General features: G+C 43.7%; 1 protein-coding gene across 4 annotated transcripts in view; it reads right to left on the reverse strand.

Moving 5' to 3' along the window:
- Nucleotides 1–16545, reverse strand: part of CFAP61 (cilia and flagella associated protein 61) — a 113431-nt gene that overhangs the window by 26592 nt on the left and 70294 nt on the right. For 3 of the 4 annotated variants that reach the window (XM_054821614.1, XM_054821613.1, XM_054821612.1), the window contains exons 20-23: nucleotides 13469–13761; nucleotides 8863–9190; nucleotides 8277–8368; nucleotides 6022–6227 (exon numbers count right to left, since the gene is read on the reverse strand). In XM_054821614.1, coding sequence (XP_054677589.1) covers nucleotides 6022–6227; nucleotides 8277–8368; nucleotides 8863–9190; nucleotides 13469–13761 — 919 coding nt within the window. Of the gene's footprint in view, nucleotides 1–6021; nucleotides 6228–7156; nucleotides 7198–8276; nucleotides 8369–8862; nucleotides 9191–13468; nucleotides 13762–16545 lie in introns of those variants that run through there. The other variant, XM_054821615.1, reaches the window with a different exon arrangement.

Raw genomic sequence — 16545 nt, forward strand, 5'->3', positions numbered from 1 at the left:
GGCCCAGATGGAGCGAGCACGCCTACCGTGGTGGCAGGAGGCAGATGGAAGGGTGACCACCGCCGATGGCAACAGTGCCTTTTTCTTGTAGCACAATGACAAGCGAGGATGAGACTTTTCTTGGCCAGGAAATATTGCCTGTCCAAGGCCCTGACAACTTGCCCAGCAGACCTTGGCATCCTGTACAACAGTCAGAGGGATGAAGCGCATCCCACTGTGGCACAGTCAGAAGAGACAGCTGTCTGACTGGATGTGGTCGTCCTCCGGCTTAACAGCCCATTTCCTCAGCTGTTGTTTGCAGAGGTAGAAACAAAAACATTGGCTCTCAGATTAGTGTTGGGCTAAGTAATGAACTGAGCCCACTCTGATGCTACTCTGACTTCAGCTGGAATACCTAACACCTATGAGAATCAGGCCCAAATATGGCTGCAGAAGCTTAACTATAGGCAATTATTTTTGAAAAAGACTAGTATCTGTTGTTATCACATTAATATCTGTATGACTGGGATCACAGCTAAGGCAGCCAGGCATTCTGAGGAACATTTATTTTAACTGTGCAGCTGTAGAGTTGCACCAAGACCTACTTTAAAAATGTCCATAGTACCTGCCTGCTAAAGAAGGAGAAAGGAAAAGAAACTTTAAAACTCTTTAGTTCCATCAGATACAGTGTTGGCTGGTTTAACTATGAGAGCTAAAAGCATTGTTTCCCTGAAAAAAAATTTAATTCAAAAGCATTTGAGGCTTTCAGTGAGCTGTGAAAATAATACGGAGGAGGAGTACCTAACTCACTAAAAGCTTACACTCAAGTGGGCTAGTGCATTTTGTAGCCAAGTGACTGGCAACATAGATGATTTCATGCTGGCTTTCCTGGCTGCTGCTTGCTAGGCTGATAAATTTATGAAGCTGAAGTCTTACAGGGCAGCAGTCCGAATGCACGTAACCAGTGTGACTGTGACTGGGGGCATCGGACCGTAGGTCCTGCAAATCCAGGGGCAGAGGAGCTCCCTTCCTGGCACGGGATGAGACTGGGACCCCTCCGACCTGCCCCAGGACCAGGGCGGTGCACGCCCTCCTCCCTGCCTGGCTTCCTCCACAGAGTACTTTACTGCAGCGGGAAGGGAATGGTTTGGGTTGGAAGGGACCTTAAAGATCATCAGGTAAGGGAGGAGGTGAGAGAAGCGATTCCAATCTTACGTTTGGTTGTGGGTCAAGTCCTGCAGCTTTTAATCAGGTTGAACTCAAACCAATGGAACTTTTCTCTCGGCAAAAGGAAATGGTATTTATCTCATTACCATTAGCTGCCGTTTCATGCGCACGACCAGAAGGGCTAGCTTACTTCAAGTTAGCTCAATCTCGAAGGCCTGTTGTTAATGCTAATTTGAAAATGGCACTGGCGCATTATGGTCAGGAAATCCGGTATCGTGGGGTTAACTTTCAGCCCTTGTACCGAAACGCAAATCAGTGAGGAAATTCATTGCTAGGTGCAGTCTCTAATTATTTAAAAGATAATTTGCATGCTACACAGAAATAAATTAGCTCCCAGGTGACAGCTGTTCCACTCTGTCCATTCCTGGAACTAGATGCCACGCTGGGAAATCTAAATGCAGACCAAAAGATTAAAACATTGTACTTTCTTGCCCTATAGGAAGGCCCTCCCTAAAAAAGAGGCATAAAGAAGGGAGGAGGAAAATGAATGTTTCAAACCAGCAAGTTTAGAAGCTTAACTAACAAACCACAGCATTTTCACAGACTACATTTTCTTTTCACTAAGGGCACTTCACATCCTGCTAGAAGATCCTGCAAGTGGATGTAAGTGTAATGTGTACTAGTTTAAAAGGATTTTTTTTTCTGAAGTCAAAGAGAGAAATTCAGTCCTAACATCTGGCTTGCATTCACATTGTCATGTGAGATCATTAGAGAGCATGTGAACACCACCCAAAACAGTTTTTCCTTCTTTTTATCACACACAGAAACCAACAAATGCATTTTCATATTCCTTGCCAAAAGATGACCAGACACCACTTTTTATCTACATAAAAGCCTCAAGACAATCTTCATCTCACAAGAGACGCTAAAACATTTTTCAGTGTAATGGTTTTCTAATAGTCAGTCTTCTCGCGGCTAGGTTTTAACACTGTATAGCGTTGTGTATTGTACACGTACATTGTATATAGCATTGTATCACGTGGATATATGTGTATTGTATACATGATATATGATAGGATATGTTATGGGACTACATTATATTGCCAGCCTTTTTCCATTGTTCTACCTCCTCCTGAAAGAAGCAATTTCCTGTGCCAGTTTGCTTTGTGCTAGGACTGTTCCACGGAGATTACAGGCAGTCTGCCTCCTCCTCTCACTCTCCCTTTTCTCACCAGTCCTTTCGCTCCGCCTTGGCTCCTTTACTGCAGTGGGTTGCTCTTCTGTCTCCCACCTGTTAAACTAGAGAATCTATCCTCCTCATGGCACAGACATTCGTAACAGAAACAAGAAGGCTGATACGAATGGAAATGTATGTGCGTGTGCGTGAAAGCACCGGAAGAAACAAGTGAGCAAGGACTAAAGAACAGCATATGTTAATCGCTACAGAGCAACATATGCGATTTCATTCAAATGACCAAATAGCAAGAAGAGAAGGAACAAACCTACCTAAAGATAAGGTATAAAGAAGATGAGAAACACGACTGGAGGCAATAAAAGCACCAGATAAGAAAAACCTGGCAACTGTAATTCAGGAATTTTGCCACAGGCTAATGAGAGGTGAGATAAAATAATGAGGCAAAAGATCCCAAACAACATCCACATCTAAAGGCTGTAAAAGACAAGTCCAAAATTAGTTCATCAGCACTAATTAAGAAGAGCTCAAGAGAAGTGATGAGGACCCGATAAGTGGTGTCCCTCTGCGTGGTGCACTAGTGATCCTGGCCAGACCCCGGACACGCAGATGACCGGGCCTGTGACTATGTGGAGGGGAGAGGACCTTGACCTTGCACAACTCCAGATCCTGGTGACACAGAGCAGTTCAGACAGAAGCAGCCTTGCGGGAGCTGACTGCTCCCCCAGTGAGTGTATACGCTGCCGTCAGGCACGGCTGCACTTCTTTCCCTTACAGCGTTGACTGGCCCGACTCATCCTATTAACAGATCATCGCTAGGATCCTCATCTCTCCTGAGATTTTTAAAATCTCTGTGGATGTTTAGAACTTGATCTTACTTGTAATCCCCCGATCAGCCTGTGCGCTGTGTGGGGATCTTATCGCGATCATGAGAGTAAGGGAGACTAATACGTTCTTAATTTCTTTCATGAAGAAATAAGCTGTCCGTTCAGAAAGTTAATGTCTCGTCTCTGCAAAATCTGCATGCGTGGCTATCCAGAGCGCAGGTGAGTGCAGCTGGACCGAGGTCCCTGGGCTGGGCTACGCGTCCAACACGCAGCAGCAGAGAGGAAGGGAACAAATGCTGGTTTTGTCAGGGTCAGGAACACACTGCTACCTGTGCTGCAGGCAGAAACTCCACAGCAAGATGATTTATTCTTCCAGATGTTGATGCTGGTGTCAAAGTTGCTCCTACGTATAACAACTGACACTGTAACCACATCTGGGCAAACAACAAAAGCATGTCTGGCAACATTTGTGGTTCGTAGAAAAGATTAGGTCACAGCTGGTTTTGCATATTGTAACACCGTGAAAGAGACTGATGATACCTTGCCACAACCTGAATACTGAGTTTCCTCCAGAGCTCGGAATGTATTAGCCGATCAGCATCAGCTGTGACAAGGAAAGAAAATAGTCTGTCATCTTAGCCCGTATCTCATACAGTTGTGTCATCCTCCTTCAGTTTCTACTTAACACCTATTGACAATATACTGTTTATGTCAACTTTACATTTGCTGTGTGTGTGCCATTCCTCTCTCGTAAAACAAACCCAACATTTTCTAGAAATCAAAATCAATCCCTGTAGCAGCAATAATTCACGAGTTTCACACTCCTCTCAGCAGAGGCATACAGAGGTCTCCTGAAGTGAAATTTATAAAGAAGCATTTTTGTCCAAGAAACTTTTAAACCTCACAGTTGCAGTCTGGGTTCATCCTGTCTTTCAGTACAAGATGAGAAGGAAAAAATGAGGAGCTAGACTCTGTAATATTTACAACAAGGAGAGAGTGCAGGAAGAGAACTGCAAAACCCATCAGAAGAATGGAGAGTGCCGCATATCCAGTCCCGGCGAAGCCCTGGGTCCTTTTCACAGGAGTTCACCCTTTGAGATGGCAGCTGATACCACTGTTCTCAAAATACGGCATCCAAACCAAGCTTTTGTCATTAACTGAAGGGCCTGGCTGAATCCCCCTCCTCCCTGATTTCCGCAGACATTCTCATTTCTCTGTCCTCAGCAGCGTACAATGCCTTATCCATATTCTGGTGAAGCTTTTTGACGCTGAAGCGGCAGAAGTGCAAAAGCTAGAGAAAGAGGTGCAGGGACTCAGAGGCTCTTAAGTCCCTGTCTCAAGACACCAGGTGCTTCATTCAGGCAGATTTTTCTGAACCAGGAGATTGCTGTTATCATGCAAAGTTTCTTTTGGACCACAGCACATCCTTTACAGCAAATATGTACAAACTGTTACCTAAATAACATTGTTTAATCTGAGCATTTTGCTACCATTTATGCCTTTCTTCAAATCAGTTACAAATACAACAAAAATCAGACCTGGGGACTTTTAAGGCACAGCTATCAGTTTTGTATCACGATAAAAATTTACCATTTGTTCCTGTGCTTAGCTTTCCATCTCTAAACCAGCTTACGTAATGCGGGACTTCACTTCTCCATCTGTGACAGTTTACGTTCCCAAGCCACCACTTGTGAGGGATTTTTTAAAATGAAAAATCAAAATAAGGTGTATCAGCAAGTTCTTCTTTACCTCCTGTTTCAGTTACATGCTCAAAGAATTCTACTCCATGAATGAAACTCACGCTGGGGGGTTTTGGGGGTTTGGGTGGGTTTTTTTTTTTTTTTTAAATCAAGCTTGACCTCCAAAGCACTTGTTTTCACGGAGACATACATAAGGAATAAAACAAGCTTGTGGTTTTAGGCCAGGTAATTTTTTTAAGCTATGAAATTCTGGAGAAGTAGCAGAAGAATAAAGATATGGTAGGTGTCATTTTTTCAGATACTCCTCTCTCCATAACTTCCTTAATTAAGTTTGCATTTCCAAAAGCAATGAAAAATTCTCTCACAGGAGACGGCACATAAATCTTGGCTAGAAATAGCCAGGCTCTTTCATCTCTCCCACCCCCTGAGAGAACCTCAGTCCTTGCCTCGGAACGCTTCGTCCCCAGGACCGCCCTGCGCTTGCTGGGGCGCAGCGGGCAGAGGGGAGCACCTCAGAAAATCCGCAGGACCTGTTTCACTGCTGCACAGCGCTACAGTGGGACAAGTCCTGCAAGCTGGATGGGGAACCTCCACTAAATAAGCACAGTCCCGACAGCCTCCAGCTGTAAAAGTAAGTTAAAATAACTCCCTTGGACACAGAAGACAGCCTGGAGGACAAACTTTAGGGTTTGTTTTATCACCAGATGAGCAGGGAAGTTGTTGAGTGCGACTATCATCATCTCCCTAGAAACCTTTGCCTTAAAAATTTGATTCAAAGTGACAAAAATACTGACTTTTAAAAGTGACTTCTGAATATGAATCTTCAGTAAAAAAGGATTGTTCAAGTTCAGCTTAATGAGTTAAGCCAACAAAACATTCTAAGCAAATGTTAAAAAGACACCAAAATGCTCTTTCAGATGAAAGATGGTCAAATAAACCACTGCTCCTTCTCTAAATAAATCTCAGAGACACAGTTCTTTCCAGGAGGCTCTTCAGGGCTTGCATTACCACTGATAATTTTGCCAAATAATGGAAAATATTTTTTAACATCTATCTTTTGTTCTAAGGGAAAACAGCCAGAAGATAAATTGTAATAAAATAAAACTAAAATTCTGCCAGAATGTAGATTTTATGCAGAATGTTGAGTTTATCTTACCTGTAAAGATCGGTAATCTGCCCCTCATTCCAGCGATAACAAAGGTCATTAAGAAGACGCTCATGCTGTCCATACAGGCAAATGTAGTTGGAGACAGGAAACGGTTCCTTTGAAAAGCAGGTGATGCTATCTACCATACTATATTTGTTGATATGCATCCTGAAATAATTCCCGTGTCTTGCCTCTCCGGTTATAATCTCCATCCCCTGGAACAGAAAATACACGGAAAGCGGTGGAGATGGAACGATGTACAGGAGATGGCATACGTACAAGATCAGCTAGGGCTTCCTAGCTGGTATTTACCATTTCTTAACATCCACAGCCTTTTTTAATCAAGAATACCCATTCCTGGCAAGATGGTTTATACCACAAGGCACTTTGCCATGGTTTGGACACAAAGATTTGCTGTGTGTTTTAGCCCTTGATTAACCGCACACACAACTGTGTGGCGCACGACTGCGCGTGCAGCACACGACTGCGCGTCCAGCACGGGCTTTTGCTGCCCAATCCTGAGCGCCACTGAGACACCTCAGGGTATCTGGGCCATCCAAACAGGATCCATGGGAGACCTGTGACACCCTGGAGCAGCAGCCGGAGGGCAGGAGGGATGCCCTGGGGCGTCCCAAACGACACTAGATGCCTCTGTTTAGGCAACTGAACTCTATTCATCCTGATCTATTATACAGAGTCCATATTATTGCATGCACACGGCATATCGTGACTACAGGATGCCATCCTGATGAATGAAGAACACACTGGTATGCTTTTAGTCACTCTCCAGATTTATAACTATGCATATGTATTTTTATATACGTACATACAAACAGTACATGTGCAGAGTCCAGGTCTATGGCACATCGTAGAAGCTATAGGATTGTAGGCAGAGCTGATACTACCACATGAATCGGTTACAAGCAAACAACCCAAAGATTTATCACGCACCAATTAAGCATTTTTGGCTTTGTGTAGAAGTTTTCCAGCAGAGGTGTGCTTGTTGGAACAGCCTTCAACGAGGAAAGAAATACCAAGAAGGACCCTGTTCAGTTCTAAACCAACCTCCTAAATTTTATAAATGGCACGATGTACTAGACGGTTCCCTGCAACTGCAGGAGGCTGGGCTTGATCTCTTAGGACGTTTCCTTCAGGCTGTGTTCCAGAATTTTAAATGATAGATTACTATTGCCTTAAAAATATATATATGCATATACTTAGACTACATATATATGCATATGTACCTGTGCGCGTATGTACACACAGACACACTTATATGTGATTTAGAATTGCTCTCAGTGACTCCCTCTTGCTAATTTGAAGAGGGGCTGCCAAGTGTTGCTAACACCAACTCCGCTATCCACAGAATAACAACAACGATGGATGTTGATGCTCAAACTGCAGCATTTAGTTTCAGCTAGTTAAATCAATCACTCAATAAACAACAAAAATGTAAAAATTTGTTTCAAACCTCACATTGCAGTGGGATGATCAAATGGGTTGAAGCTATTTTTTAAAGCTGTATTCATGTTCCAGTTTCATATATTTCTAAAACCTGTTGCTAGGCTACAGTAACCTTCGTTACTTCCACATCTCTCAGCTAATACATTTCACTAGCTTCTCTTACTTCTTTCTTAGGAAATTCTTTTAGGATTTACATGAAGTTTCTGGAGTGGCTTTAAAGATGTTCCCTTTTCAGACAGCAGGTAATCAAAGCTGCAGCAAAAGAATTCTAATCATGTTCTAGCAATTTGGAGTGACAAAACCGATTTTTCTCTCTCATAGTCCTTTCTGCCTCCCAGTACATGCTGCTTTGGACAGCTCATCCTGCATCTGCGATGCTGGAAAACAAGGTGAGCCGTGCTTTGATACCTCCCCCCAAAGCATGAATTCCTTTTTAAAAAAATAATTTCTTTCTATAGACCACCGGTGTTCTAGTTTTAAAATCAGTACTGAAGTAGTCTTTTAAAAGCCACTCTTTACATCAACTACAAGGACAGGCTTGCTGCAGAAATCCCTGAGGAAAAAAGTATAATCCATATGAAACAGGAGCTTGCCTAGGTGGATGGTCCTCTCTGGCTTTCAACTGCATGAATCCAGTCCTTGTCTTATTTCACCAGCTAGGTTCTCCAGTAAGAGAAGTGTGCTTACTCAAGACACTTTTGAAGATGCATGGTACTTATGCATGTACCTGTACTATCCTAAATAAGAACATCTTTCCAAATGGAGGACGAAAGAAAGAAAAGTTACATAACGTAACTTACATGATCACACAGTGCAAGTTCTAAGTCGAAGCGGATGGGGATTTCTGGTTTGGAAATATGCAAGTAATTATAACCTCCAGGAAGAACACCTCCTGCCAGAAATGAAAATATGAGATTTAATAAATCATAAACAAAGAATACAGTATTTGTTTGCTCTCCTTCCCCCATACCTTTTTTTTTCCTTTACTAAATGGCTCTAAAATGAAAACAAGGAACTTATTTTGTTTTGGTGAACTTCACATTATAAACTTTTGTTTGGTACTCTTATACATATTGGTGCAGTAGCCACACATATTGAAAAGTTCTGATTATAGTTTTACTGAGCTTGGAGTAAAGACACTGAGTTTCACTTGAGCCATTCCATATTTACTACAATATAAATGAAAGCACAACTTGGCCCGTTATTAGCAAACATCTACAGTGCAAGCTTTTATTGCAACTCGCCTCTCCACTCACTACGTGAGGAGCTTTGAGGACTTCACTGTCATTAGCTGGCATCTTAGGTGGGACGGACCTACCCTCATCAGACGACAGCACAAACACCAAAGAAGGTACAAAAGTATGGCAGAAATGCATTTTGACATACCTTTAATTTTACACCCTTTGTACATGGGGATGAGTCTATCTGTGCATTCTGGTGGCTTAGAAGAGGGCTGAGGGGTTGGATCAAAGAGATTCAGCATAGACGCAGCGAGCTCCAAGCCAATCTCTTTGGAATTGAAGTTGCTGTGTGTCCACTCATCTACATAATATCTCCTGGAGTACTTCGTTAAAGGACCTGCAGCCCTGATACTGACATCATTAGTACGGAATTCGGCATCAATCACAAGTCTTCCATCAAAAACAAGGCAAGCATCATTAATTGCCTTAAAGGTTTCATAATCCACTGTCCTGTAGGCAAAGCTAAAAAATGCCTAAAAAAAAAAAAAGATGTAAACTAACTGTAGGTTATCATACATTAGTTACTGGCTAATTTCATAAATCAAAACCTACATTTTGTTCTGAATATTATTGATGTAAAAAAAAAAAAAGAACATGAAATAAAGTACGGTTTTATTTACACAGATAAATATTCTGATCCAGTACTTACAGCTACTGAAATTAAAACAAAGACAGTAGAGGGGAGAATTACTAAACTAGACTCATCTACATCTGGTTATTAGATGAGTTTTATTTTAAAAACTCTAACATTAACTCTGTCAAATAGCCTGAGTGGATGTGCATATTTTCCGTGTTAGTATGAGCCTGTGAAATAGACCTGAACCCTTTATGAAGTTGGTTTTCTTCTTTCAAATGCTCAAGCCAAACTGAAAAACTAAGTAATAGAAAAGTACAATTCGCTTTGCATTTTAGCAGGAGAAAATATTTGTAACACACAGTTACCCAGCTGTTGTGCCTGTTTACCAAAGTATGTTACCATGGCTACCAGCACGGGGATATTCAATGAAACGGAAAGACAGGAAATCTTTCAGGTTGTTCAGAGGAGATGGCATCCTCGTCCAAGCTACAGCGGCAGAATTAAAGCCAGTGGAAGCTGTGCAGGCCGAGACGGTTGTGAGAGGTATAAAAGGATGAATTTTTCCACGAAAAGGAAAGCATTCAGGTTTATCGTACTTGAGAGCGACGTAGATTTTGGAAAGCATATCCAAACTGAGCCAGGACTGAAAGACATGTCTGGCTATTCCAGACCTGGATAACAGGCGCTTCAGGAGGCAGCCTAACGTGCACCTCCACAGCGCTCGTGCCGGCAGCGGCTGCGGCCGGCCGCTCTCAGAGCCAGGGCACGGCTCCAGGCGGACGTCAGATCCACCGAGATCATCCGGGTCGGCCCAGAGGAGGCCGTGTCTGCAAGTGAAGTACGTTTGGCAGTCGGTCGCTGGATCTGGTAATGAGCACAGCAGACACCCGTTCGCTATGTTTTGGGTTGTGGGACCGAGGAAAAGATGTGACTTCCACCCTTCGAAAACACTGCCTGTGCTGACGACTCCTTGCAGAGCTGGCCCCGAGGGAGGGATTTATCCTGGGACCAGCATCTACTGCAGCCACAAGCTCGTCTTCCGCACAGGAAGATTTCAAGGGCATTGAAAGAAAATCACCCTAAATCCTTAAATTCCTCCTCTAAGTCTCAAAGAAAAAAGCCAGTGATAATTCCCTTCTTTTGTCTTCTTGTGGCACCTGCACAGTCCCTCTCCAGGGACACGAGAAAGCAGATCAGACCTCATCTCCCCAAAACAGGAGCTGAGGCAGCCCCACCGCGACAAGCACTACAAAGCAGGCGATGCTGGATGCGGCCACCGATTCTGCTGGAAGCGGCGACCGATTCGTCCTACGCGTTAGGCATCGGTGTGGAGCAGATGTGCACACAGCACGCCATGCAAAATGTGCTGGATGCCTGAAGAGCCGCTTTGAAATCCAGCGCAGCGCGAGAGTGAGGACTGCGGGGTCCCGCCACAGCCCTCGCCTTTTGTCTGCACGCTCCACACAGACCCCGCGCATTGATTAGCGGAAAGACTCTTTCGAATTGATTTAGGATTGCACGCATCTGACGTTTCTCTTGATACGTGTTTGCCTAAAAGTGACTTTAGAAAGCCAAATCAACGTAAAGAGGCAAAACGCCATCTGAAATCTGGAACCAAAGACGTGCTCACTGAGGACAGAAGTGCCTCTTCAGATGAAGCTGGGGAAGGTAAAACCTGTGTCACCTGGAGGCGTCTCAGTTCTGAAACATGAGAAATGAGGAGCAGGTAAGCGAGGTTCCCGTCAGAAGCTGGAGAAGCTACAACTGTGAGCAGCATCTTCGTAGCTGCCTCATACAAAGGATAAACTGAAAGCTGGCAGAACAAAGGTCCCAAAAATAAAGTAAAACAAGAATGCACGCTGGACATTGAGGGTTAAAAGTAATAAGAACGAAAAGGTTCAGAGATGTTTTAAACAAGATCATGGTCTCCACAGGGTATGGATGAAGACTGACCGCCTCATTGCTGCAATACAGCTTGGGAAGCTCCAGAGCCTTTATCAAGAGCTTTCCCCTTCACCAGTGCCCTCGGCTTTTAAAATGATTAGATGACAAGTTGAATGTTGCTGCCCACCATCAAGAAATATTACTGTACAGGCTGAGGAAAGGGTGAAAAGTTATCAGGTGACCATGTGTTATCTTGCTGCCTTCAACTGGAACAGCCCGAGACATAACTGTATCAGGGCAAACCGGCAGCAGTAATATGTCCTTCCCTTAGTGTCAGCCTCAGGGAGGACACGGTTGTGACCTGGATAAAGGTATTACCCAATTATACCACCAAACAGCTTTCCTGTGGACTAAGAGCAAGCATCAGATGCTCACATCGGCTGGACGAGCCAGCTGGAAGAAAAGGCACAGGAAGCAAAGGGAGCTGGAAATTTTAGCAACAGTGGTACAGGAGCGATGCAGCAGCAGAGCAGCCAGAGCCCCTGGGCTGGTTCGTATATAAAACAAGTAATGAACCCCGCGCAGCTAAGGGAATTCTAACCATCCAGTAGATCCAAAATCAGGGAAGCTCTGCCGGCAAGGGCAAGGGGACCACACAGTCCCGCATCCTGCCGGCTGACAGGCAGGACGGCGGCACCGGAGGGGAGGGGACGGCTGCAACCTCCGGGCTGGGAGCCATCTGTCAGCCCGGGAGGGGAGGGAGGGAGGCTGCCGCTGCAGGGAAAGAGATTTTCTCCCGTTGTTTTCATCCTGCAGGACTCAACAAATTAAGCCCCCAAGAACTGCCAATCAACAGTTGATACTGGCTCAAATCCCAAAAGGCCCAGAGCTGCTGCAGCGCCGATTCCTGCACAGCCTGCTCCCTCGCGAACGCAGCTGCCTTCTTGGCGGAGGCTGCTCTCCCGAGCCCCGTCCTCCTCTGCGCTCGTCCTTGCAGGCGGCTAAGAGCAGATACAGGAGCCATGTAAGACAGCTGAATGCGTTGTGCAGAATATAAAGCCCCTGACATCACCAATAATTGCACATCTCATCTTAGAGGCTGGGTAAGGGACCTCGAGAGGAAAGAACCGTGGCTGGAAGAAGGATGGCCACAGGGCACAGAAGGGCAAGAGAAACAAGCCACAGGGAAACGGGGGTCTTGAAGGAATGGCACGGGCCACACAGGCGAGGCGGTGGGGAAAAGAGGGGGGCTCACAGGGAGGTGGCGAACACACGGTAAGTTGCAAGATCAAAAACCACATTGACATCTCTGTGGAAGAAGGATAAAAATAGAAGGATTTCAGGGAGAGAGGAGAGAAACTGAAGAGCTGCATATGAGCAGAGAGTGGGAGGAACGGCACTACTGATATGGGGACCAAAGTCAGGAGACTGCTCGTGGATAAAAGTGCTATGCAAGGTCTTCGCCTCCATCGGGAAGGGCTTCACTATCCACACGTTAAAAAGAAAAGGGTTGGGAAACCCCAGTGACTTAGAGTTTCCACTGCAGGGGTCCCTGCCAGCTCCTGGGAGCTCTCTGGGGCAGCTCTTCCTTTCTGGAAGTACAGGAGACTTGCTGCACAAAGCAGCGTGCCCGCAGCGGGGCCGTACAGCTTCCTACGGACGCACGTTTTGAAGTGACTATCAGAAGCACTCGCTCACTTGGATTAGCCCCATCAAGAAAAACAGAACTATTCTGCCCGATAGAAAAGGCTAAAACTGGTCCCAAATCTCACAGTGGGGCCATACTCGTGAGTGTGTGTGTAATTGACTCAGATATTGATGTTAATGTTGAGCAAAAATGCAGTCATTCATGTAGAGAGAGAAAAATCTGTTTAAAATATATTTTAATTAAGTTACATAGTAGGCCTCTCTATCCTAACATTATTGGCTTCTACTATGACTTCATCAAATCTTAATCAAATGCACACAACTACAGACAGGAGTTACCGTATGCATTTAAATAATAAAAGGATTTCTGGAATTATTTAGAAAATTAATTAAGAGTATTTGTCACTCGGCAGTGAACAACTATTTGTGATTCAGGTGACTTAAATACATTTTAATCCAAATCAGGGCATTAACAATGCTTTTATTTGGATTTTTAAAAAACAATCCTTTAGACTAACAAGTGAATGTTCAATCTTCTAGAGACAATGAGAAAACAGATAAACCAACGAGGGACTATCTAAATTTGATGGTCTTTGTCTTAAAAAAACAGATGGAAGGAAATACAATGAAAGCATATACTTACTGAACACTGCAATTTAAATGGTTTTGTATTAGTAGTGAAAGCAGCACATGTGATAAGGTCTGGGTCGTCGCCTTCATCCCACTGTGCCAGGATACTGTCACAATAAACAGACACGCCAGCCTTTGACAGTGCCTCCTGAACAGCACTTTCGATTTCGTCATTGTTAAGGCAAGTAACATTTGAGCTGAGTGGAGGCTGTACGAGATGTATGCGAGAACCATTAATTCCAAGAGATAAGAGGGTTTCTACCGTGGTGTAAATGTCAATTGTATTCCCATAGACAATGACATTCCCTAAGGGAAAAAAAAAGGGGAAAAATTTCTAAGACGTACAATGAAAACCTTATTAGTATAACTCAGATGATAATAACACGAAATTGCTCTCTTTGACCCTCTTATTTCTCTGATGCTATGAAGCAAACAATGTTACCTAGCAACAGTAGCTAAGATAATTTAGTGAAGAATCTGTACAAAACATCCCACAAAGTAGGCAAGTACTTAACATAGAAGTATGACATTCATTCTGACCCCAGAATTTGAAATTATTTTGATTGAAAATCCTCTAGGGGGAAAAAAAAAAGTTTTTATTTTGTTCTCCCCTCTCTCCTTAATTTTGCTCATTCAAAGGACTTATTGTGGGGAGGGACGGGAGACAGGACCAAATCAAATACATCACGCAGAAAAAAACCCCACAAACTGTGGAAAGACCAAGTTCCCTGCTCAGAATAGGAACCTTTTTTCTGCTCCGTGATCCACTAAGCCATCAAGTAATCCATGCAAAACAGCACAGCTCCTGCAATACACGTGCACATCCTTGCAACGGTGGGCACCATACGCTCCAGCACGGAGCTGGGAGAAAGCAAGACGCAGAAAAGCTAACACCCCCCAAGCATCGCTTTTCCAGGCGACCTGTGTAAACCAGAAGCAAGCCAGCGCACAAACCCCAGGCTGCCCCGGGCTTGCCCAGTCTCAGACTGAAGCTGAGGAGGATACAGGGCCTCGTATGAGAAGACTGATGGCATGGCAGAAGTTTCTCTACGAGCTCTGTGAAAACAACTTGTAGTCTGGCACTGAAGGAAAAGCGTAGGGTGGAACGTACTAGAGAAAAATCAGTGCTGAAACATATGAGGTGTTTCAGGAACGGCCTTCGAGTGGCAAACAGCAGCTGGCACTGGCTCCCCTCAGACTACGTAGCAGTAACCACAGTCAGAATTTGGACAAACAACTGACTTTCCTACAAAACCAGCTTGATCTGGACTTGTGGCAGCATTTCTTTTCCTACGTGGCACTGCAGTAAGCAGTAACGAGCAGGTAAGAATGCCTCATGCAACCAGCTTCCACGTTTATCTCGACATTGGCATTTATGTCTCACTACAAGTGATAGCATCCCCTACAACCTAAATTTTATTATTTCATAGGCTAAACTAATTTCGCTGGGACCATGTCTTACTGCATGAGACACAGAGCAATACTGAACAGAGCATTCACAAAGCCCTAGCTCTCAAGAATATTAATGATAAAAATTGTTAACAGATGTTCTATCATTCCCCTTTGACTACAAGGTTATTTTATTTGTCCATATCAGTTTGGCTACTTGCAGCTGCCACATAAACGTATCTCTTCATAGCTGCCAGAGAAAAGAATTCCCCATGATTATACGTGCTCAGAAACGATGGAAAGCATATTTTTGCTGTTCACATCAACGATCAGAGAGACAGAACAAATTTACTTGCAAATGTACTCATCTGGAATCATAAGAAGAAAGAAATCTTGCTCCTTTCATAAATATAATACCGAATACGTATAATGTCTGATAACGGGAATTCCCTCCAATGTGTACATTGCTAAGCTGACTTTCCAAGCCAGAAGAACCCTGTGTTGCTTGTGCCCACCAGGATGCCTGTCCGTAGGCAGCACTGTCCTCATGAGAGCGCCAGAAAAGACGACTGATCCATTTTTCTCACTGCTGCAGCAGGGCGTAACGCAAGAAGTAAACAAGCAGAACTAGTCATGAAATACAAACTTTGATATATTCATTTTTAGTAACGTGCTAACAGTGCAGGTAAGAATGCGGTAAGTGGATGCTGACAGCCTCACATTACATTTACACGTTTTCAATTAGCAAGGGGTGAAAAACACAAGCAGCTGAAGAGGATGCAGTGGCTGGGGAAGGGGAATGAGAAGAGCTTACCAAAGGCACAGCCTAGCAATGTTTTATTCTGACTCTAGGGCAAGCGAGTCTGGGCAACAGAGATCCTCACCACTGGGCAGAACCAGCCTCTTTGCAGGGAAGTTCTGTTATTGCATTATATGTTGGCATTTCTGTATATACGAGATCAGATTCAAGCCCTGCATTTCTCAAGGAAAATTAAAATTCTGTTTTATATGGTAATATTAAATACAACTGCATTAGATCAAGGAAAGCAATGCTCCTTTACTGACCTCTTGTAAATCAACAATTTACGGTTTCTGCTTATTACGATATTAGTGGCTTTTTAGATTACAGTGCTAGTAGTCTAGGAACTACAGATATTCATTATGGACTGAAATTATGTTCACTGGACAGATAGCAGTTCCTCAGGATGCTTTTATTATTTAACTACATGAAAATGTCTATCTGTGAGCAAACACAATAATCTTCCACGGAAAAAAGCAGCCATAAATAAAGATCGTTAGAGTAGTTTTATCATTTACTACTAGAATGTCAGCATTTTGCTGCAGAGCAGGCTCATTCATTTTCCACAAGTGGAAGCACAAGATTTCAGTGACCCTAGCGTGACCTGAATCCTTTTTAGTTTGCAAAAGCTAAAGGAGAAAAGCAGTATTAGCTAAAGCATCAGCGGCTCTGGTTGGTGATTCATGCACTGGAATTTTAACGCGATAGTATTCCTACAAACATGCTTTTAATAAGGCAGTAAACTATGTTTAGGTAAAGAGAAAAAATAATTGCTCCATTTTGGGCCATTAAAGCAGTTCTGTTCCTTACTTTACTTCCATCCTACTTTTTATTTTCATGGAAAGCGCAGAGCTAATAGGAGATGAATTTCAATTAGTCACAATTACAGTTATAATAGGTTA

This window comes from Grus americana, chromosome 3 (assembly GCF_028858705.1).
Source record: "Grus americana isolate bGruAme1 chromosome 3, bGruAme1.mat, whole genome shotgun sequence".
Taxonomy (NCBI): domain Eukaryota; kingdom Metazoa; phylum Chordata; class Aves; order Gruiformes; family Gruidae; genus Grus; species Grus americana.